At 31.6% G+C, this 23,267-nt stretch overlaps 1 protein-coding gene across 1 annotated transcript; it reads left to right on the top strand.

Moving 5' to 3' along the window:
* Positions 1-1,211: 1,211 nt before the first annotated feature.
* LOC127738845 (leucine-rich repeat-containing protein 74A-like) lies at positions 1,212-22,399 on the top strand. Its single transcript, XM_052250249.1, has 12 exons — positions 1,212-1,322; positions 7,888-7,950; positions 9,690-10,077; positions 10,950-11,140; positions 13,466-13,573; positions 14,045-14,188; positions 14,912-15,079; positions 15,827-16,021; positions 16,606-16,701; positions 17,730-17,999; positions 18,692-18,777; positions 22,119-22,399. The coding sequence occupies exons 3-12, from the start codon at positions 9,690-9,692 to the stop codon at positions 22,207-22,209; spliced, it is 1,737 nt and encodes a 578-aa protein (XP_052106209.1). The 5' UTR covers positions 1,212-1,322; positions 7,888-7,950; the 3' UTR covers positions 22,210-22,399.
* Positions 22,400-23,267: the final 868 nt, after the last annotated feature.

Here is a 23,267-nt window from a genome sequence, read left to right as displayed (position 1 = left end):
GCTGAATTTTTCGTTTCCGTTCTGTAACTTGAGTTTGTCTAAAATTAATGTAATGAAATGTATATTATAATGCTTTTTACCACAAAATTCAGTTTAATTTGTTTCCGTTCTCTAACTTTAGTTTGCTTCAACCAAATGTTATGAGACTTATGCATAATGCTGATTAACACATAATACAGATCAAGTTTGAAATTGGGTGGTGTCACTTTTACTGTTCTTGAGATACATGTATGCACCTTTATAAACATAAAAATTGCTGAATTATTTGTTTCCGTTCTCTAACTTTAACCAAATGTTATGAGACTTATACACAATGCTTATTACCACAAAACTCAGATCAAGTACAAATTTAGGTAAAGTCACTTTTACCGTTCTTCAGTTATGTCCCTTTATACCTTTATATGATATGCAAGCGGGGGCATCATCTGTGTCCATGCATGGACACAATCCACATTTATTTTATATAGATCCATTTTTTAGGCTTATCTAGCTGTTAATCCCTTATGGGTATTACATTGCTTATTTTGTAATTTATATAACCTATATTGTTTTAATAAAGTATCATCAGGGTTATTACACTGTGATTTATAAACCAGTTTGTGATTTTACACGTGAAAAATTTCATAGGGCTATTTGACGTAACAGTCAGACTTGTTCATAATAACTGCATAACACTTTAGAAATAGTTTAAGAAATTTGAGTATTAACATATTAAAATACAAGATTTTCTTTTCATGAAGGCGGTTCATTTCCCTTTACATCTTAAGTACTCTCATTATTACTATTGTTTTTGATTAAATAATGTATCATGACAATACATTTATTTAAGCATTGTTGGTGCAAAAAAATCGCAAGGATAAGTTGTCAGAATGGTCGCATATCGGTTAAAAGTAATATTTAAATAGAACACAAAGGAAACAAAAGTTTCAGCATTTATTAAAATATAAAGATTTCATTTTTAAATCACTTAAAATTAAATGTAACATTATTAAATATATATTAACTTAATCAGAGTTAAATCTTTTTATGAGGTTGTTATAATTGATCAAATTTGTTAAATCGATATTCAGAACGTAATCCTAGCTACGAACACTCTGAACCACTATTAAGAAGATATAAATTATAACAAAAAGAATTAGTATGGGTCAATAGATCTATTGTTATGTAGGGAAAGTTGTTAATTTTAGTGTTTATTCAAATGAAAGATTAAGAAAAATGATACCCTTAATTTTGACAATATGGGTTAGCAGTGTTGAATTGATTTAGGCATATTATATTGAGATGTGTGATGAAAATTCTACATCAAATTCATAAAATAAAAGGTAAGTCTAATTTAGTTTTTGAAATATACTATTAATATTAATTTAATAATGTAAAAAGATTCAGAAGTTTACAATTCAGAAGAGTATTATACACTCCAGATTCAATATAAATAATAGATGTGGGGTACTCGTCAATGAGACAGTAAGGCAACGACATAAATAATCAAAAGATACATTTGTATCAAGAGGGCAACATAAAGTCCTTACACAACGACAGGTATCGTTTACACATGTACATCCTCGTATCGTTTGGTCTCTTATTTGGCTATTATACCACATCTCCTTACTTTCATATCAAATACATATGTAAGAACGTTCTTCATGCACATTATATAATTAGCGGAGCAAAAACACAAGCAGCCATTAAAACGGACACCAATGGACCATTAAAAACCGTTAATCAAAAGACAGACTTCATAATGACTGTAAGAAAAAAAAAGTAGATGACCAAAAGAAAAGAAAAAAATGACACACACTGAACAGTCCATAAAAATTCACAAAGATAACAAATTAAAGATCGAGCGACACGAACTCCACCAAAAACAACCTTTTGGGAACTCATTCCCCTGAAGGCTCAACTATCCCTGCTTCACTAATGACAGAATTACACGACTATTAAAAAATGAAATGCTTATATGAAATATGTCTTTTCTGGTTTCATTACATTATGTGGTAGATCTCTCATTGGCGTATATATATATACACTTAACATCACCATTTAGTCATATAGTGTGTTACAATATCTAACAGTGGATTTAAGTTTCTCTGAACACCGACTCTCATCAACATTGTGAACAGCATAACTGTAACTACATGTGACATGTACATGAACTCACTGCTTTTTATCGCATATCTGTTCACATAAGACGGTTTTATGGCCATGACACAGCACAATCAAATTTGAAAATAAGTATTGTATTATGATAGTGATGATATGTATAAGCAAATGGATAAGTATGTGCTGCCCACTCAGCTTTGAGTGCAACGCTCAACGTCAAGTTATACCCTACTTTGTGCTAAACTAACACGCTAAGTCCGATTTTTGACGCCTTTGCTAGCACACAAGGTAACAATTTTCATAAAGACCTGCCATTTTACCCAGAAACACTTTTTGAGATCAAACCAATTTGTCTTTGCTCTGACTGATGCATGATGGTTTCTTAGCGGTGAAGCAGCAATACGCAAAACAAAAAAACATGTGTTGTTGCAATTACTACGTGATAACTGTTAACTTATTCAAAATACAAATAATATCTAAGAGCCGATTTGGCATGGTATGTGGCATGTCATGTGGAAATGTACTTAACCGCAGGTATATTCAAAAATAAAATATGCTTCCAAATATTATCTGACTTCTTTCAAATCTCTTCAAACTACCATCGTTTTAGTCCTGATTTGTTACAGGCAGTGATGGTAAGACGCAGGTTCAACCCCAGGGGTCGGTTTCACGAAGCTATCCTTAGACCAGTCATAAGATATATCTTAGCATATGTCTTGTGATCCTCTTATGAATATATTGGGACATATCTCACACTTCGCCTCGAATCTGTCTAAGGATGATCTTACCAAAGATATCATAAACCTGTCGCAAGTTCTTTTAATTTTTAAATATTAACATGGATTTATGGAAAAATTCATGTAAATGTAGTATGTGTTTCCCATAAATTACTAAACGTATTTACTTATATTCTATAATTAAATGATTTGCAAAATTAAAATAAAAAATAAGTGTAATTTATATAAATAATCTTTTAATAACACACCAATAAACATATGAAAATTAAAATACAAATAGGAGAAAAAAAAAGAAATAAAATGATGACAATTTTTTTTTGTACAAAGTTGTTGAATTCAATTTGTCACTGTATCTGTTATACTAAGATTAAAGGATAAAATCGTGCATTTTTTTCCTATAAATAAATCGTCTGTTCATTGTTGATAAATCATTTTGATAATCCGTCAACCTATAGAGATTAAGTTATGAGCAGGAAAAGGAGTCCCAATTTCACAGAATCAGAGCTTGTGAATCAACTCTTTTGGATCCTAAGACCATCATAAGACACCTCTCGTGTAGTCCTAACTTTATGACCAACTTTAAGAGATGTCCACTTAGGACTACGATATGTTGTAAGACCATCCTAAGACAGCTTTGTGAAACTGGTCCCAAACTTAAATGACAGCTTACATGCTTACATCTTGATCTCTGGGGGAATGTTGTCTCATTGGCAATCATACTAAATCTCCATAACTTTATATAAAAGACCTTTGAAAAAAAATATTGAAAATAAACTTTTCTCGTAGTTATGCAAAACCCCAAATATTAACGATTGGGCAAAGAAAAACGAAAACAAAAGCCTCATACAAAAATGGACGTGTTTACTATAATCATACCATAAAGAATATACATCTCGATTTTAAAACGTGACCGACATCATAACGTGCACACTGACATTTTAAAATACTAAAATCACTATTTTGGTTTTTTGGCGAAATGTTTATCGTTAGCATTTGGTCCATTTGGTTGAGTTCTTGCACTTTAGCGTCTGGTTGACATATTTTGAAATATATGGTCAAAGAAATATAAATATCTGCGCCATATCTGGAACTCTGTGTCTTTCTGTAATGATAAAAGAGAGGCGAAAGGTATCAAAGGGACATTCAAACTCATAAAACTCGAAAATAAACTGACAACGACATGACAAAAATAAAGAAAGACTAAAAGACAAATAACAGCATACAAAATACAACATAGAAAACTAAAGACTGAGCAACACGAACCCCACCAAAAACTGAGGGTGATCTCAGGTGCTCCGAAGGGTATGTAATCTTGCTCCACATGCGACATAACTTAAAGGGTCGTTACGGACCTTACTTTCGGTTAAGAAATTTTTAATCTTCGGAAACTGGAATGAAAGAAAGAATAGCTGTTACCAGTACACTGAAAAAACAAATTTTTCTAATAACCACAAAAAATATTGAAATATCTCGAGTTTCTAAGACACCAAAACATATGTGAACCCCAAATGTTATTCTATTCAACTGCTGTTTTTATACAAAAAGGTAATCGGGTATTTGTCTCTAATCAAAGAAACCGAAAATGTGAAAACAGAAATGCATTTTTCTTTCTTTCAAGAATACACTAATATTTTTCCAATGTAACTTGACTCAATACATTTGCTAAATCATTAGAAGCAATTAGAGTCATTGGAAAACAATACGATTATTTTTAGGATCAATTGCCACAAGATCTGACCTCTGTCACACAGTACAACTCACATTAATAAGCTTATTAATCATGCTTAGGTGAAATTGTCGATAAATATATCGTGTTATGTGTTATTCCTTATACGGAAGAATTAAAATAATATAATTGGCAGTTCAAGGGCCATTTCCTTTAATTGTATTTATTCAAAATCAGGAATACAATTGCGAAAAATCAACTGAACCCCACGCGCTTATTTGCCGTCGAACACCTCTTGGATATAAGTTTTCATTCTTCTGAAAAAAAAATCCATCGTACTTATGTTTGCTGTCAACTCGTGTTCACAAAATAATCGGCTTATAGAGACTATATTCTAATTATAAAATGTGCATTTAAACATAAAAGTACTTATCTTCATATTGCATTGTATGTAAGATTATGTTTAAGTGTACTATTTATGACCTACTTTGCTTGATCGATTGTGCTTTGCTTAAACATTCAATGGCAAATATTTCATGCATATTTAGAACGAGAACAAATTAATGATACACCAAACAGATAGGTCCCGCAAAGAGTGCCGACCGATATCAAGGGAGTGACGTTTGATAGGAGCAGTCATTTAGTTGGAGTTACGTTTGGTAGGAGCAGTCATTTAGTCTTGCAACATGACACCCATGTACCCCTCAAAAAAAGTTTAAAAAGTATTTTAATTTATAGAGGCTTTGGATATATCTACTCCGACATACATCAGCCAACATTAGAATTACAGAAAGCATAATTTTCGAATTCGTTTTCATAAAGTACGAGTATTTTTATATTATAATATTCTTTATTATTTAATAACTTTTGTTGTTGTCGTCTGAAATACAAACATTGTAGCGCTACGTTCCTTTTCTTAACTGTTCTCTATAGTGTCGTTTGATAGGAGCAGTCATTTAGTAGGAGTGAAGTTTGATAAGAGCAGTCTTTTAGTCTTGCAACATGACACCCATGTACCTCTCAAAAAAGTTTTAAAAAAGTTTTAATTTATAGAGGCTTTGGATAAATCTACTCCGACATACATCAGCTAACATTAGAGTTATAGAAAGCATTATTTTCGAATTCGTTTTCATAAAGTACGAGCATCTTTATTATTTTAATTGACTTTTGTTGTTGTCGTCTGAAATACTAACATTGTAGCGTTACGTACCTTTTCTTGATTGTTCTCTATATAGTAACGTCTGAAATACTAACATTGTTGCGTTACGTACCTTTTCTTAATTGTTCTCTATATAGTAACGTCTGAAATTCTAACATTGAAGCGTTACATACATTTTATAAAATGTTCCCTATAGTATCGTCTGATATACTAACATTGTAGCATTACGTACATTTTCTTAATTGTTCTCTATATAGTAACGTCTGAAATACTAACATTGTTGCGTTACGTACCTTTTCTTAATTGTTCTCTATATAGTAACGTCTGAGAAACTAACATTGTTGCGTTACGTACCTTTTATAAAATGTTCCCTATGGTATCGTCTGATATACTAACTTTGTTGCGTTAAGAACCGTTTCTTATATGTTCTCTATAGTGCCGTCTGACTTACTAACATTGTAGCGAAACGTACTTTTCTAAACTGTTCTTTATCGTGATGTCTGAAATAGTAACATTGCAGCGGTACGTACTTTTTCTAACCTGTTCCCTATATAGTGTCGTTTGAAAAAGTAACATTGTAGCATTACGTACCTTTTCTTACCTGTTCCCTATAGTGTTGTTTGAAAAAGTAACATTGTAGCATTACGTACCTTTTCTTACCTGTTCCCTATAGTGTCGTTTGAAAAAGTAACATTGTAGCATTACGTACCTTTTCTAACCTGTTCCCTATAGTGTTGTTTGAAATAGTAACATTGTAGCATTACGTACCTTTTCTAACCTGTTCCCTATAGTGTTGTCTGAAATAGTAACATTGTAGCGTTACGTACCTTTTCTAACCTGTCCCCTATAGTGTCGTCTGAAATAGTAACATTGAAGCGTCATGTACCTTTTCTAAACTGTTCTCTTTAATGTCGTCTGAAATAATAACATTGTAGTGTTATGTACCTTTTCTAAACTGTTTTTCTATAGCATCGTCTGAAATATTAACATTGTAGCGTAACGTACCGTTTCTAAACTGTTCTCTACAGAATTTATTTTACTTGTACCTTTGATTTCGTATGCGGTGGGGGGAGGGGGGGGGGGGGTCGTTGGTTTGCCGGTCGGGTCAAACTAAAGACTTGAAAGTTGGTATTCGCTGCTTCTCCGTTAAGAACGAGGCATTTAAGGATAAGAGCAAAAACCGACCGACTCGGAGTTAAAATAAATGTGTCAAGCTGGGGTGGCAAGTCTTACCTTGTAAACTACCACGTTAATAATCCGGCTCAACTAGTTGAACCCTGCCAAATGATAGTGTGTCTGTCTCCAACCAGGAGCGTCGTAAGTGGATGTTTTCTATTTTAGTTCGAATTTTCTTTGAAAATAACTGTTTTTCACAAACCTCCTTTTATTCATATAGTTTAACCCGCTTCTGTTCGAAAGCTGGAACCCCGTAAGTGCTTGTTTTGTTTTTATCCAAATCTTTTTTATTACAAACATTGAGACTAGTTTTCATCCAAGTAATTTTTATTACAAAAAACATGAGTTGATAGTCTCTGTTTAATTTATACAGAACTTGTCTAGACTAAAGGCGAGGCGGAAATCGTAAAATACGTTAACCTGTAGAATTGTATTTCTTGTGTTGTTGGTTTTCTTTCTCAAAGGCATGTATCTACTACTTTATTTTATCATGATTAGTTAACCCAATTTTCCATGTTTAATAAATCGAAGACGTAATCGAATGTTTTTAGTGCACTCTAAAAAAAAATTTAAAGTCAATAGTTCGGCTACAGCAGGTTATTGCAATTAATGAATAAGTTTGAATCTAATATCACCATTCCGTCAGTGTTACATTTGTTCACATTCTGCATTTGATTTGTAAAAATACGGATTACATATGAATGCACTGCAGCAAAATCAAAAATGTTTGACAAATGATCATTTTGAAGTAATATCTTAAAATTGAATGTTACTGTTTACGGCATATTAAAACCCCATAGAGCTTTCCATTGGTGATAAACCATTTTAGACAAGAAAAGTGCTGACGAAACGGAAGTATGAAATTTGTTTATCGAAGATCAGAAGAACTTCGGTAAAAGGTTTATTTCAAAATGGACAAACCATTAGATCAATAAGTCAGGATAAAACTTTACAGAAGCAGCGGTTTAATAGTAGATAACATCCTACAACCACTCAATTATGTTCTTTTAAGAATTTAATAAATTTGATCATGATTTTTTTTTTCGTAGAAATAGATTCTGTATCTACAAAATGACATAAATTGTGTAAAGTTAGAGAAGAAAATTTGAAAGGTAGGCATATTGATATTTTATTAAGTTTAAAATATTTATCACGATAGATATAAAAATAAGTAAATGTGATATGATTGCCAATGAGACAACTCTCCACCAGAAACCAAAATGACATAGAAGTTTACAACTAAAGGTCACATTACTGCCTTCAACAATGAGCAAAACCCATACCGCATAGTCAAAAGGCCCCGACAAAGATGTGACATTGCTTCAAGTCTGGCATATCCCGTATTTTTACAGATTATTGAGTTATATAGAATGTCGTATGTACAAGGGATACAACTCACCCAAAATCAAACATGAGTGTAGAATCCCTCTTTATGAATTCACGAAAAGAATTAAAGCGTATTATTCCATTTCTAATTTTGTTGAGTTTGGAAGATTTGCCTTTGGTTTTCTTTTTTAACTGATACAATTTTATGCCGAACTTAATAAATTCTACTTCATTATATTTTTTTTAAATTGGTTCAATACTTGGTGGCGATGTTAAAACATTTTTAGTTATCTCCGTGTAAAGATATTAAGAGGAGTTATCTCTCTATAACGATATCAGAACGAGTTATCTCCTGTAAAGATATCAGAAAGAGCTATCTCTGTAAAGATATCAAAACGAGGCAGTTATCTCTCTGTAAAGATATCAGATCGAGCTACCTCTCTGTAAAGATATCATAATGAGTTATCTCTCTATAAAGATACCAGAACAAGGTATCTCTCTGTAAAGATATCAGAACAAGTTATCTCTCTGCAAAGATACCAGAACAAGTTATCTCTGTGTAAAGATATCAGAACGAGTTATCTTTTCGTAAAGATATCAGAACGAGCAAAAAATACAATATATCATAAAATATAATATAATGTGAAACTGTCGCATGCTTCTCATTACGAAGTCAGTGAAACATTTTAACTGAGTAAGACGGGAAGGAAAACAGAGTAATTTCCATTTTTTAAATGAAATATTAAAGGCTATTATATTCATATCAATACATCCCTAGGCTTCCAAACATTTAAGGTTGAGCTTTTCTAATGAAGCTAAAAACTCACCAAAGATAAATGCAGAAAACTTTCGGACACACGTAATACAACTTATTTTTGTCCATTTTCTAGCACTGATTGATACCTCTGCTGGCAGACTGTTAGTAGCTGGGAGTATTATCAGCTCAGTATTCTGTGCTTCGACTCTGACATGAATAAAAACTATTTAAAATTCTCCATTGAATAAATTAAGAAATTATTTAGGAACTACGGTTCAAACTCTCTCAGGCAAAGTTGACCTCAGGTGAATTTGGTTACTAGTATTCCTTTTGGTCAAGGAGATCGGTACGTTTCTACACATTTATACATTCATGTCTGTCAAATGTTAAGGTTTGAGCGTTCCTGATGAAGGTATACTGAAAAAAGCCTTTCGAACGCACGAAATTAATAAAATGATATTTTTCATTTATAGTATTTGGAAAAACATTAATTTTTTACATATTTTTTCTGGAAAAGCTGGGTACATAAAACAGTCTTGCTCTCACTTTTAAAAGTAAAGAACTAATTCCTCTTCCCCCTTCACCTGCCCCTTTCTCTGACTCAATGCCTGCTGATCACAAATAAATCTTAGATTTTTACATGGTACTACAAAAATCTTAATCTGTCTGAACCCGTTAGTTATATTATCAAATATATTTTAAAAATTATAGCTATATGTTTCAAGCGTGCGTACTGTCATTGAAGTAAATATGTTTTATAAATTACAGATGACGGAATTGTCGGAAGATAACCTCCGTAACCACTTAGCCACACAACATGGTCACTTCGAAAAAAAGAGATCCACGAGTTTTAAGAGTGATAAAGATTCTGAAGAAAGACGAACTCCTACACAACGCGGAAGTGCTAAATTGAAAAGAATTTCGTCATCTGCAAAAAGTGCGAATTCCTTATCGTCCATTGAAGACAAATTTAGTGCATTATCAACATTAATACAAGATAGACTGCTTATAACTGAATTTCCCGGTAGAAATTCAGCTGCAGGACGTATTAATGACGATGGAGCCTTTGAAGAAGAATTTCCCGACGAAACTCCGCCTTCCGGTCGTGTTACTAAGGAAGGAGATTATGACACTGATTTGGAGATGGATTATGACGGTAATTGAGCGTTTTAAAAAATCTAATGCATTCTAAATAACATTTTCAAAAGCTTGCACTCTACAATGGATATTCCAGCAGTAACGTAATGTTATGTTTATTCTGGCGTATGAGCAATGAAATTACCAATATTCCTTTAAAATCTGAAAATTATTAAATTATTAAATGTCATGGAGAAATTGTCATTCAAACAGCAATTCACCAACATAAGAATATCAAAACGAAAAAAGACCATACATTGAAAATGTATTTTTGGTAGTCAGTATGAACCGCTAAGTTTGCACAGATAAGGAATTTGAAAATTAAACAAGAGGCAACTTTAACATGACTTGTAATAAAAATGTTGAGCAGAAGATCCTTAAACTATCACAAATACCCCTATTGCAACCGAGGTCATCATAAGGTAAAGTTGTGTAACCATTATACAGAACTTGAGATGAGGATATGTCAATTACTACTATACAGCACACGTTAACCCAACTATACTTAAGAATTGAATGCTTCTTTTTGAAAATTTATTGGAGTGTAAAAGCGTTGACCGAAGTACATTTTGTATGAAGCACGGAAGCGCTTCATTCTAAAAATGTGCGCACGGTCAACGCTTTTACAACCATATGAAATTACTAAAAGAAGCATTCAATACTTATAATTACATTTTTTTGCTTTGATCATGAAGACACGATTTCTATCAAGTTTTTCTTTTATTTACCTGTGCACTTTATTGTGGAAACTCTTGTCATCATGAATGTTTCATTTCATTTTGAAAGAAGGTTAATTTCAGAATGACGCGAATTTGCTGTTAGCCTATCAAAATAACGTATTATAATGAAACAGACATGTAATGTAATCATATCAACATATATGTTTTTCAGATTGGTTACACGCAGAAAAAAATCTTATTGAAGAAGATAAAACCGGTGAACGAAAGTATATAGACATTTGTAATAAAACGGGTGTTATACCGGTTTCTTATTTTGTACGACACATACAGAATAAAGAATTCGAAATGAAATATCATGGTCTTGGTCCTCTTGGTGCTAAAGCTATTGCTCTTCCGCTCCGGGTATGTATGAACTAAAAGCGTTGATTACACGAAGTTATTACGGTTTGATTATAAAAAGATATTACACACAAAATGACGAGCTCGGTTTCTGTTTGAACCTTTAATCTTTGTTAATGCATCTATACTTTATAAGTTGAATGTTGGCTTTGAACTATATTACAGTAATTGCGTGTTCTCTTATACCGGTTCTTTTTGTGAGTTTTGTTAATTTGTTATTTGTTTGTTGCCCTTGATATCGATATGAATAGTCAAGCTTTTTTCAAATTACTTCAATTTACAGATTGATATAATGCTCTACTAACTCATCACTGTCTCAGGTTTTTGGAGAGTTGAGCGCTATCAAACATATTCAATCACATCACGCGTACGTAACTGTTTTAACCTGTTCGAGATCAGGAACCTGTGGTCCATTGTTTTTTTTCGGCTGCTGTCTATCATGATTGTTCTTCGTTTACTGTTATAAGCTAAAAAATATGCTATTTGTTAGTCTTATTGAATTGTTTCCTATTTTGTTATCCCGGGATCCTCTATAGCTTAGGATATGGATTTTGCTTATTGTTGAAGACCGTGCGGTGACTTGAAGTTGCTTACATTCGTGTCTTCTGGTCTTGAGTGGATTATTGTTTCTTTGGCAATCATACTTTTATATTTGTCATTGATTCTTACAAATATCTAAAGAGTGTCCTTTGAATGTCCGTGTCGGGTAACGGATTAGAGAATAATTAAGACAATTTCACCCGTTGTTTTCTATGCTTTACATGTATCTATAACTCCCGTATATTTGTCTTTTTAAATAGTGTGAAGTGATTATTGATGCAGATGGTCCGAGAACACAGTTATCGTCCTTAGATTTTCGTTGTCTATAGTCCCTAGTGTGGACAGTGTATAACTTGCAAATTTTGTTCATACACTTTCCAAATTTATTTCTTTATATTTTATGCATGAAATATTAAGTAAAGGGATGAAATTACATGTTAAAAAAATTGGGTGCTGAATCTTTATGCTAAGTAGTGATTTGGTCCAGTTCAAAAAGGTAAAAAACTAGTATGTGTGAAGCTGTTAAACTGAATTTTAGACCCCCTTAACATATAATTGTCAATATTTTGAGTTAGAGCGAGTAGACTTTCCTATAATTTTAATATCATTTGTCCCAATAGTAGTACACTACACTGTAAAAATCTTTTTGAGATAGAGCAGGTGCGATTTTTTAAATTTGAATTTATTGTCTAAAAGAAATGCACTACGAAATAACTGTGTTCTCGGGCCAGATCAAGAATTTTTGCCAGTGTCCTCGAAATCATTAGTGGTGGTTCTTGATGAAAAATAATTATGTCGATAACCAAAAGAAATGGAGGAATATTCACGATAAAAAAATTAAATGATCCAAAAGTTCTGTTGGTATTTTTTTTATTTCATCAGTTGAAACATGATTTATTGTGTCGGCCAAGAATTCTTTCCCAAGTGAATATCAATTTAGTTGGGTGGTATATATAATTACGCAGCCTTAGGTTATTGAACTGTTAAGTGTTTAAAGAAAAGCAATTACTGTCAGATTTTGGAACAATTCTTCACGATGGAACCATATGTGATACATATAATACAATGTATCCTTATTTTCAAGTGCAAATTACCACCTCGGATACATGTACCCGTCTTTTTAATCTACGAGTATTTTATAATTAATCGATTCACGGGTAAAAAAAATAATAAAATGCAGTTTAACACGTATGGAAAAGTAATACTCTTGCTTTAAATGGAAACATTTATGTGTTTAAAAGGCAATGCTTTTATGTGTGACAATTAAAATAAATATGTGGAAGTTAAAAGAAAGATAAACCCGATAAGAACATTTTTTTAAAAAGAGGTTAATATACGTTTCTATTGTTTAAATCACGTTCGATAGCGATCTTAATATTTTGATCGTTAAAACGAATGCCGACAGTACAATTGTCGCTGGTTAAGTCCCTTTCGGACATACACAAAATGCTTTCAAATCAAAATGCTTAACGTAACTTAAGAGTTCAAATTAATTTTATTCTAGTTTTATGAGGTTTGAATGTTTCTTAAATTAATAGGCTCTTTTGCTTAATGAAATATTATGTAAAACTTCTTGTAGTTGTAAAGTACTTCAACAGTACATTGGTACGCTCAGCTGTAATCATAAATGTTCGATAAAAAATCATTTTCCACTTATTTTCTTTTATCTTTTATCTTTTTTTTTAAAAAAAGATAACATCCATAACATATGATTAAAAGAAAAAAATGCATAGAATAATTATGACAAACTCCTATGCCTAAAACGCGGTAATTGTTTTATATCTTCAGTCAAATAGAAAGATAGAAAAAGTTAATATAGAAGGAAATTGGATTGAAAGTCAAGGTGCAATATACTTAGCTCAGATGTTAGCCAATAACATTTACCTTACGGAACTGGTAAGCTTTTGTAACTTTTAAATAAAATGTTCACATGGAAAAAATAGTATAATTATGTATTGTGGGATAGGGAGAAATGAATTAAGTCGATATTCAGTATCAACGTCTAAAATACCGATCATTTTTCAAATATGTGAGCTATACATGTATAAGTATATCTTCCTAAGTTACGAGTATAAATTATTCAATTTCATTATCATTTATTGAATCTATTTATAATTGTTCTAGGACTTTTAAATGCGTTTTTTTTTTCTTATTGCTGCCTGTAAATTCAGAAATTGTTGTTTTTATTGATACAAATAGTGCGAATGGGTAAGTAAAGCAAAAGAGAGAAAACCCATTCTGATATTTGATACATATATCTTGATGCAATTTTTTTTTTAAATCGCAATAATCAATCTCGCCTGTTTGTCCATTCTTCAAAACTCGCAATAATTATAAATGTATATAATATATAAAATAATATTACAGCATTTAGCAGAAAACAAGATAGGGAACGATGGAGCAAAGGCAATAAGTGAAATGTTACTAAAGAATGATATGATTCATACAGTTGACCTCTCTGGTAATGATATCGATGACAATGGTGCAGAGTTAATTTGTAGTACTCTTATGGTAAGTTTGGCAAAAGTTGATTGAGAGTTATCTCCCATGCTGGTTGTCTTCTTGTTAAGAATTTACGGTGCAACCTGCCTTAATCTAACCCAACATATTTCTGTCTTAATTGACCAGTAATTTATCCTGCCATATAATGATTTTTTTTTTATATTTCAACGGCTTAATCGGAAATCTTGCCAGAATTTTCAGTCGCCAAAGGGTTCGGTTTAGACTGATTTTACTGTATTAATTTTCTAAAATTTATTTATTAGGTTTTTAAGTCCGATAACCAAAGATTGATTTTTCCCTCTATTTGGTATTATAAAACATGTTTTTGTTCTGCTCATGCATGACATATTTTCCAAATGATTTTAAGTAAACAGCAACAACAATCTATCAATCTATAATAGCTAGTCGTACTTTTTATTTTTCCCCTTCTTCATAGATATCTTTACAGTCGCTTATAAAACATATCTTTTTCTTTTAAAAGAATATTCAGAGAGTACCTGCTCCAAAGAAGGACAACAGCTGCAAAAACAATTAAAAACATCGCAAAGAGAAAAATATAATTAGGAAGCACAATTTTACTCCTTTGTTTTAATGTCGACCTTTTAAAACATTGGTAATGAAGTTAATAGCCATTACTTTTAAGATATTCATAAATGTGTCACAAATAGTCTCAAGTCTTCCTTGAATGTAAAATTTTGAGGTTTTGCTAATTTTTACTCAATTTATTTCCAGAAAAACACAACAATCAAACATGTGTATTTAAGCAAAAATTCATTTGAAGAGCGTGCAGCTATAAGTTTTAAACACGTGTTATTACATAACGAAAGTTTAGATACAATAGACCTTAGTTGGAATCATATCAGGACCAGAGGTGCTAGTGCTATAGCGGAAGGCCTACAGGTATGTTCTTACTCCATCAAGTTCACCTACTCCATGTTGGGCATGGCTAAAACTACTACGTCACATTCTAACCAAGAAAAGGTCAATACAGTTTCTGATTTCTTATAATCTAATTATTATTTATTTACACTTCCAATATATTATAAAGGGAGAAGATGGCACTGCGATAAAAGCCATATTTGGTCCAAATAATTAAAGGAAATATCGTCCTGAATATACATGAGATATTTGACACTGAACGTTAAGCAAGCAACGATCAATCAATCAATTTTGGAAAAAATCGGCTTTAGGTTAATGCATAAGCATTTAAGAAATGAAAAGAATTACTGTATCCCATTTAGTCTTATACAGTGTTTTATTATTAGCCACAAATAGGCAAGAATTTGAGATATTTATGAAGGTTGACAAAACTATCAGGCTTTTAGCCCATTTAAGCATATGTAACATAGAGCGCACAATTCGACAAACTAAATATTCATCAGATTACTAGTAATTACTGTAGATAGTACTAAATGAGTACAAGACAAAAAAAGAGTATTGTGAAATTAAACATTATTTTATGTTTATTTTCAGTCGAAAATGAGGTGCCACTCGAATAATTGAACTAACACACACGTTTTCTTCCATCAGTCTAAATTTGCAAATATACTTGTACAATAAAAGGATTATAAATAAATGACTTGTATCTGCTGAATAACGTTTTCGCAAGTTATGGTTGTTCATTGTTTATAAATAATTTTATTGTAGGAAAACTTTGGTTTAAAAACCATTAATCTTGCTATGAACGGGTTTTCTATGATGGGATCGGAAGCCATTGGAAAGGCAATTAAACAAAATAGAACTTTGAGATCTCTAGACATCAGTCACAACAGAATCCCACAAGATGGTGCCAAACATATAGCCAAAGGACTTTCAGAAAATGATGGCTTACAAGAGCTGAAGGTATTGTTTCGATCATAATGAAATTATATGTGTGGTTCAAAAGGGTAAAACCATCTGACGATTAACGGTAAAGATTTCGTTAAACTAATGTTGGGAATACCGATTATACTGTTTAGCTATTTGACGCTAATGGTACTGAAAAGGAGCGTTTGAACCTTGACATTAAAGGTCATTCCTACCATATTCCAAGCACATACTTTGAAAAAGATGTGTAGATAAGTTGTGTGTCATTAAACTACTATTTTTTGCTAATTCTTGCTTACTTCACTGGTCGATATAAAAACAGAGTGTCAATAGTAGGTTTTTTTAGTAGTTAACAAAATTAACAAAACTAGAATAAGTAAGTGCATGTTATTATGTTAACATTCTAGTTAGTAATTGGAATATGATAGCAAGTACATGGACTAAAGGTACAATGAATGACAATGAATGACTTAAAAAAAGGCATTCTCTTCCAAACGGAAAAACTTCTAATTACATTTCAAATTTTTAAAATTGATATTCAAATACTAATTATATTGTCGTAATATACAGACTTGGAGGATGTTAAATATGTACATAAATTTCTCCTTTTTTTTTTTTAGATTGGCAGTAATCCACTCGGATCTGAAGGTCCCTTGAATATTCTCCAGGCAATCGAGAAGAATGACATTTGTACTGTTACAGAACTAGACTTATCTGTATGTATAGATTAGGGTGTCATAGCAACAATTAAAACCCCTTCAAATTCAACCAATTTTAAAACAGATTCATGGACAAGTAAATTTGGTCTCAGAATGGTCTAAATGTATTTTCGTTTAAAAAAAAGTTTCATTCGTGTTAATATATTTGCTAGTTTTAGTCAACAACAACACCAAAAGCACTATGTGTTGTCAAAATAGGGTTACTTTTACATATGTTAGTGTGACACCTAAAGGATGTAGAGAATATTTTTATGTTGTGTATAAAACCTTGATAACATGTAGATGTCTTTTTTTACCGCCTGTTCAATACATTGGTATTATGCCTATTAATAACTATTGTTGTTTGGTTCAGGATTTTTAGATTATATTACGTCATATGACTTCCGAGGTTGTGTTGCGACAAAAACTACCGTCAGTGTGCTTGCGTCTTTTAGACAATTTTAGCGTGATTTGAACCTGTGCAACTATTGTCAGTTAATGAAATTATAGCTGTCTTAGACAGACATTATCGGTTTTATGAATGAACCGACGTTGATAAGTTTGACCGGAACTTATCACGCCATCTGCTGGTTTGGTGGTGAATCAAAGAAAACACTTGTTTCTATCATGCAAATACACAAATACAATCCGATAAATCGATTATCAGGATGTCTGCACATTGATAAAATATCAATTTGCAGACAACCTGATAATCGGTACAATATTTTGGTGAAATTATCATTTTTAGAACGGATCAATACAGTTTTAACTACCTACCTGGCCCACATATAAAGAAATAACATCGGGTTTGGATAACAAACAATTGTCTAAAGTTTTGCATTAATTGTGAATGACCCACTAAACACAATATATTATGTTCATTACTTGTTTCTCTGTATTTTTGTTTGCTGACTTATTTTTTCCTTGAAAATCATTAGGATAATCATTAAAAAACTGTACATATACGATATAGAGACCAATACAAATTGATTAAACAAATGGTAGGAAGAATAAACACGCAACATAAATAAACTTACTTTTTTCAGAATGTATTGGTCACAGAAGAGTTCCAAGAGCTACAAGACAAATTAGAAAAAGACAGAATTCTGACAGTTACACACGGTGGTATAGCTGGAGAAGTGTATAATATACAAACAATAACATTTGATCCTTTACATGATTTTCGGAAGAACCCGGTCGGAATGCTTCGGGATATTGCAAAAGAGGCTGGGTATCGAATGATCGACTTATTTAAGGATTTCGATAAAGATGGAAACAGTTACATTAGCAAAGATGAGTTCGTAATGGGAATTAAGGTAATTTAAAAAAAAAACAACCGAAAACTGTATATACATTTTTTTCTTTATTTCGGTGCGCTCTTAAACCTATTATAGTTACATTGACAGTGGATAAAAGATCATATCCCCTGTGAACAACATGAGATCAGAATGGTAATTAACGAAATCAAGACACTCCAGTATAATAAATGTTATTCTGGCTTCACATGGGTTATGGCTTTCTAATCCCTGTAAAGATCCCGAATAACTTACTAGTATACTATATATTTATATATATTCCTTATGTTAAGTTACCACGAATAACACCATTTCCCATAAAGTATGTGTTACTAGTACTTTAATATAAACGCAAACTTTAACACGTACTAATACAAATATACAGATTAAAATAATCAACATATATCGACTACTATTCGCTAAAAAGACTAGAATGTAAAGACAGATAAGGATATTAACACGAATTCGGATAATTCGTAAATACAGAGAGAAAATTGGATTAATTTTTGAACTGAATATTTGAAAAAAAGGGGAAGTCATTACGCACTTCATTTTAAAAGAAGCAAGCAATTACAAAATCCTCACAATATCGTTATTTTTTAATTTATCTGAGCTCTGTTATCATTGAACATAAAAGATACGGAGAAAGAATTTGTATTTTCAATGGTAAATTTTAAACTAATTTCTAAAGTTTTATCATTATTCACTCACAGCGAGCCGGGATGCAAGTCAGTGTTCGGCAGATAGAAGTGATCATGGAGAAACTCGACACCAATAAAGATGGCTGTGTAGACTATGCGTAAGGATTTCACTATACTATAATCGCTCTATACTACTTCACTGTAATACTTCATGAATTTGAATTTTGGCGGGGCAAAATCACCTGCTAGCCGGATGAATTATCCATTGAAAAATGTTTTTAACTTTTGTAAATTGTGAAACTTATTTCTAATGAAAAATATAGCAATTTATTAGGGGTTTCTTTTATCGAAAAAAGTTTCAATAATGATTCCATGTTTGTTCAATAATTAATTGAATCTCCTGAATTGATTTGTTTCACGTGTTCATGTTCACTTTATTCGAGTTTCATTAACACGTGTTCATGTTCACTTTATTCGAGTTTCATTAACAGGGTTGTACTGCTGACACAAAAACTCTTCCACCAGGTACATTAGGAAAAACTATAATGAAATCGACACTACATTTTTTTGACGGTCAACATCTGTCACGATGTCTGATGCTTACCATGTCGATGCATCCGGTCCCGCTCCATTTGGAACTTACCAGTTTCCTTGGTTTTTCTTTTTTTTTTTGGGGGGGGGTGTCTTAATTTGTATACTAAAAATGAATATATGGGCTTTGAACATCGGTAAACTACTGTTTCTTCTTACTGATATAGTTCTGATCCAGACTATATCTATTAGGTGAATGTACACATTACTAAGCAACACATTTTGGTTTGACGTTTTACCGTGATATGATGGACAAACATGAAAAAAGACACATTCTAAATAATATTAAGAAAAACTAAAACAACAGAATTTGCTGCCCTCAAATATTTTTTTAGACTAATTTTCATTTTTTACCAAAATTATTCAAAACCAAAGATGTACTAATATAGCTGCGGAGGCAAAATAGGGAATAACAAGAACAGCTAAAAACAATTAATTCGTATTTAAGGATGTTCGCTACTGAGTCTCTTGTTTATCACTTTAAGTCAGATATTCGGAATCCTCTTATTTTATCCATGTAGGGCCAAACAAAAAATTTGCTCGCTAACCCCTACTTTTCTTTTCATAATTTTATTACATTTAGTTTAATAAGCCATTTTTAAAAATCTTATAAAATCCTTGTTATTTTTTCATAGGTTTTAAAAGAAAAAAGGTGCCAATGTTAAATGTTTGAAAAATCTAGAGAGAATCATTTCCCGCCAAACTTTCAATTGATTTTATCTTAAAACCAAGTACACGGACCTATCATTTTTTTCTACTTTTTATATTCCCTTTTTTATATACTATTAATTTATATCAGGCCTTTAAAAAAGCTTGTTATTTTTAACCAGAGGAGCGAACATCCTTAATACACGTAACACGTGGCAAATTTGAATGACTCTCTTGCATTTTTTTCAAGATGAAATAGGATTTGTATTATTGTGTAAATTTTAAGCCTCGATTTAATATATGACTGCTTAATTTTCAAGATTAAATGCATATTTCTTTAATATTGAATATTTATATTTTATTTAAAGAGAATTTTTTTATGTAAGTACTGAATGGATGTTAAACTTTGTTGTTCCTTTGTAACTTTTATATCTTTTCATTGCCCTTTTTGTACTTTCTGCCTCTTTTTGCAATGTACATCAATCTGGAATTTTGTGTTTCCTACTTAAACTTCAAAATATATTTTTGTTTCAGCTGAAACTACTATGTGTAGTCTCACATTTCATTTATATGACTATAACTCTATCAGTGTCACCTGGGAATGGTATCTTTTTTGCTTCACATTCCAATTTTGTTTTGGTAACATGAAACCATTTATTTGCAAACTAATTTCTTATATTTGAGTTTTGTCTCTATAAAGATTACACTTTCGAACCTTTTATTTGTAAATGACTCTGTCAATCCTTTGTTTTTTATTGTCGTTTATCCCTTTCTTAGACATAAAAACCTTTTGAATATTGATGGTATTTCTTAAATGGATAAACACTGACAATGTATAATATAATGAACCTCTTAAGATTAAACAATTTTCATTTTTTATAAAGATACTTTTGTTTTAAATAGACAAGATTTGTAATCCTTTGGTATATGCTCATCTTCATACATAGACTCTGTGCATTGTTTCCACCAGTAAAATAATTTAAAAAAAAACACCTCAATTCGGAACATATCAAAATTATATAAAACGTATGAACAAATTCATGGATGTTCTCTGCTCTGTTTCAAAATAACAAGATTTTTAAAAGACATAAATTGATGGTTTATAAAAAACGGAACTGAAAAAGCAGAAAAGAAATGAATGGTCCGTGACACTGTGTTTGTTTTTTGAGATATAACCCATCGAAAATCTAACGGGAAATGCTTCTCTCTAGTTTTTTTCACATATTTAATATTGGTACCTTTTTGCTTTCAAAAACTATGAAAAAATAGCAAGGATTTTATAAGATATTCAAAAATTGCTTTTCAAACTACAATATAGTTATTGTGTAATAAAATTATATAAAGAAAAGTAGAAGTTAGCGGGCAAAATTTTGGTTGGCACCACATGGATAAAATCATCACAGTGAACATTTTTTACATAAATCAGGCCGTTAGTTTTCATGTTTGAATTGTTTTACATTTGTCATTTCGTGGCCTATAAATTTATAGCTGACTATGCGGTATGGGTTTTGCTCATTGTTGAAGTCTGTACTGTGACTATAGTTGTATACATTTCTATGTCATTTGGTCTCTTGTGGGGAGTTGTCTCATTGGCAATTATACCACATCGTCTTATTTTTATATAGGTTTCCAAATCAACCAAATCGAAAGATCATTTCTTCCGTTGGGTACCTCGAATTCATGAAAAGCAACTTTACCCGATTGACTGGGAAGAAAACTTCCTTTCATCTCTGGTTGATAGCCGTCTTATTGACAATCATACCACATCACTTTAATTACAATTTCGTATAATTATATATTATTAATCGATTATTTTTAAGGATTTGTGATTCGTTAAAACTTGATCACGTGTACATTTGTATTTACTCAGTTTGCACATCAATACTATTGTGTTTAGCTTTTCGAGGGTCAAAAACAGCATATTGCATAGGGCATACAGCATGTTACTAAAATACTTTCTAGAAATCCCCAATTTTATATTGTTCATGCAAAAGTTGTTGATTAATCATATAATAATTGTAGCCTTTGGTTGAGGTCAATACGATGCTATATCGACCTAGAGAAGCATATCGACTTCGGACTTCGTCCTCCGTCAATATGCTTCTCTTATGTCGATGTAACCTCCTATCGACCACATACAAAGGCTATAATTGTATAATATCTAGTAAATTAGGTTGTATTCTAACATATTTATCCGCAAATAATATATGATATTTCAAACATCTTTGCAATTATCAAGTAACTATCATTTCTATTACAGGGAGCTTATAGCCGCAGAACGAGAACTTCGGAGAAATAAATTGGAACAGAATAATCTAAAGTTAGACAGGAAGAATTCACAACTTGTATGAAAATCGACAAGAGTCTGATACAGTTTTTATCTTCTTTTTTCTTTAAGGATTGTTGATCATGGATAATTTAGCATTTATATCAAATTTCAATGAGGTCTTGTTTAATACTTTATCATTGTATATTTTGATGAATATTATCATACTTACTATCTTGCACTTTCATCTTGAATCAAATTATCTTTTAAATGACTTTGTATGTTTTAGTATTATATTTACCAAATCAAAAGCCTGTCGCATGTGGAGCAGGACCTTCTTACCCTTCCGGAGCACCTGAGATCACCCCCGTTTTTTAATGTGGTTCGTGTTGCTCAGTTTTTGGTTATCTATGTTGCATGTGTTTTGAATACTGTTGTTTTTCTCCTGATCGATTTTCGTTTTTTGCCATGGCATTGTCAGTTTTTTTTTACTAATGAGTTTGCATGTCCTTTTGGTATCTTTAAATCTTCAAAAGATTTTATGTCGAGGATGACTTGCTATTGACAGATTTGCAATTGTTTACCACCAAGATAAAGTTAAATTTCAAGGTAAAGGACAAAATTAAAAGTTCGTCATCTCTCCACATCCCGGACAAATTTTCATGTGCAATGTACATCTAACTGTTTTTTTCCCAGTGGATGCATGCATGGATTCTGTCTTTCATGCCGAATGTAAGATCATAATGTATTTTATATGTATGCTTGATCGCGATAGAATTGTCATGGTTGATATCCAACATCTTCAATTTTCATTTTAGGAAGCCTTAGAGTTCTTGTTCTAAAATTATTATATTATGATATCTAAAATATCTGTGATCAAATGCTCTACAAATCTTAATAATGTCCGACTGTGATTTTAGAGTTTTGCATTTCTGTTATTTTATCGTTGTTACATTCATCTTAGATAAAGGTTGAGCTAAGACTATTCTGGCTAGTATTATTTTTTTCCAGTGTAGTTTCCTTTTTGTCATAAATCGTCTCACATATTCAGGTATCTAAAAAAAACTTTGACTTTCAAATATTTGAGCGTTCCTGATAAAGTTATTTAAGAAAAACGCTTCGAACGCATTGCAATTTACAATA

This window comes from Mytilus californianus, unplaced genomic scaffold (genome assembly GCF_021869535.1).
Source record: "Mytilus californianus isolate M0D057914Y unplaced genomic scaffold, xbMytCali1.0.p SCAF_4, whole genome shotgun sequence".
NCBI classification, from domain to species: domain Eukaryota; kingdom Metazoa; phylum Mollusca; class Bivalvia; order Mytilida; family Mytilidae; genus Mytilus; species Mytilus californianus.
The sequence above is the reverse complement of the archived record's forward strand: the minus strand, read 5'-3'. Positions and strand labels throughout refer to the sequence as shown.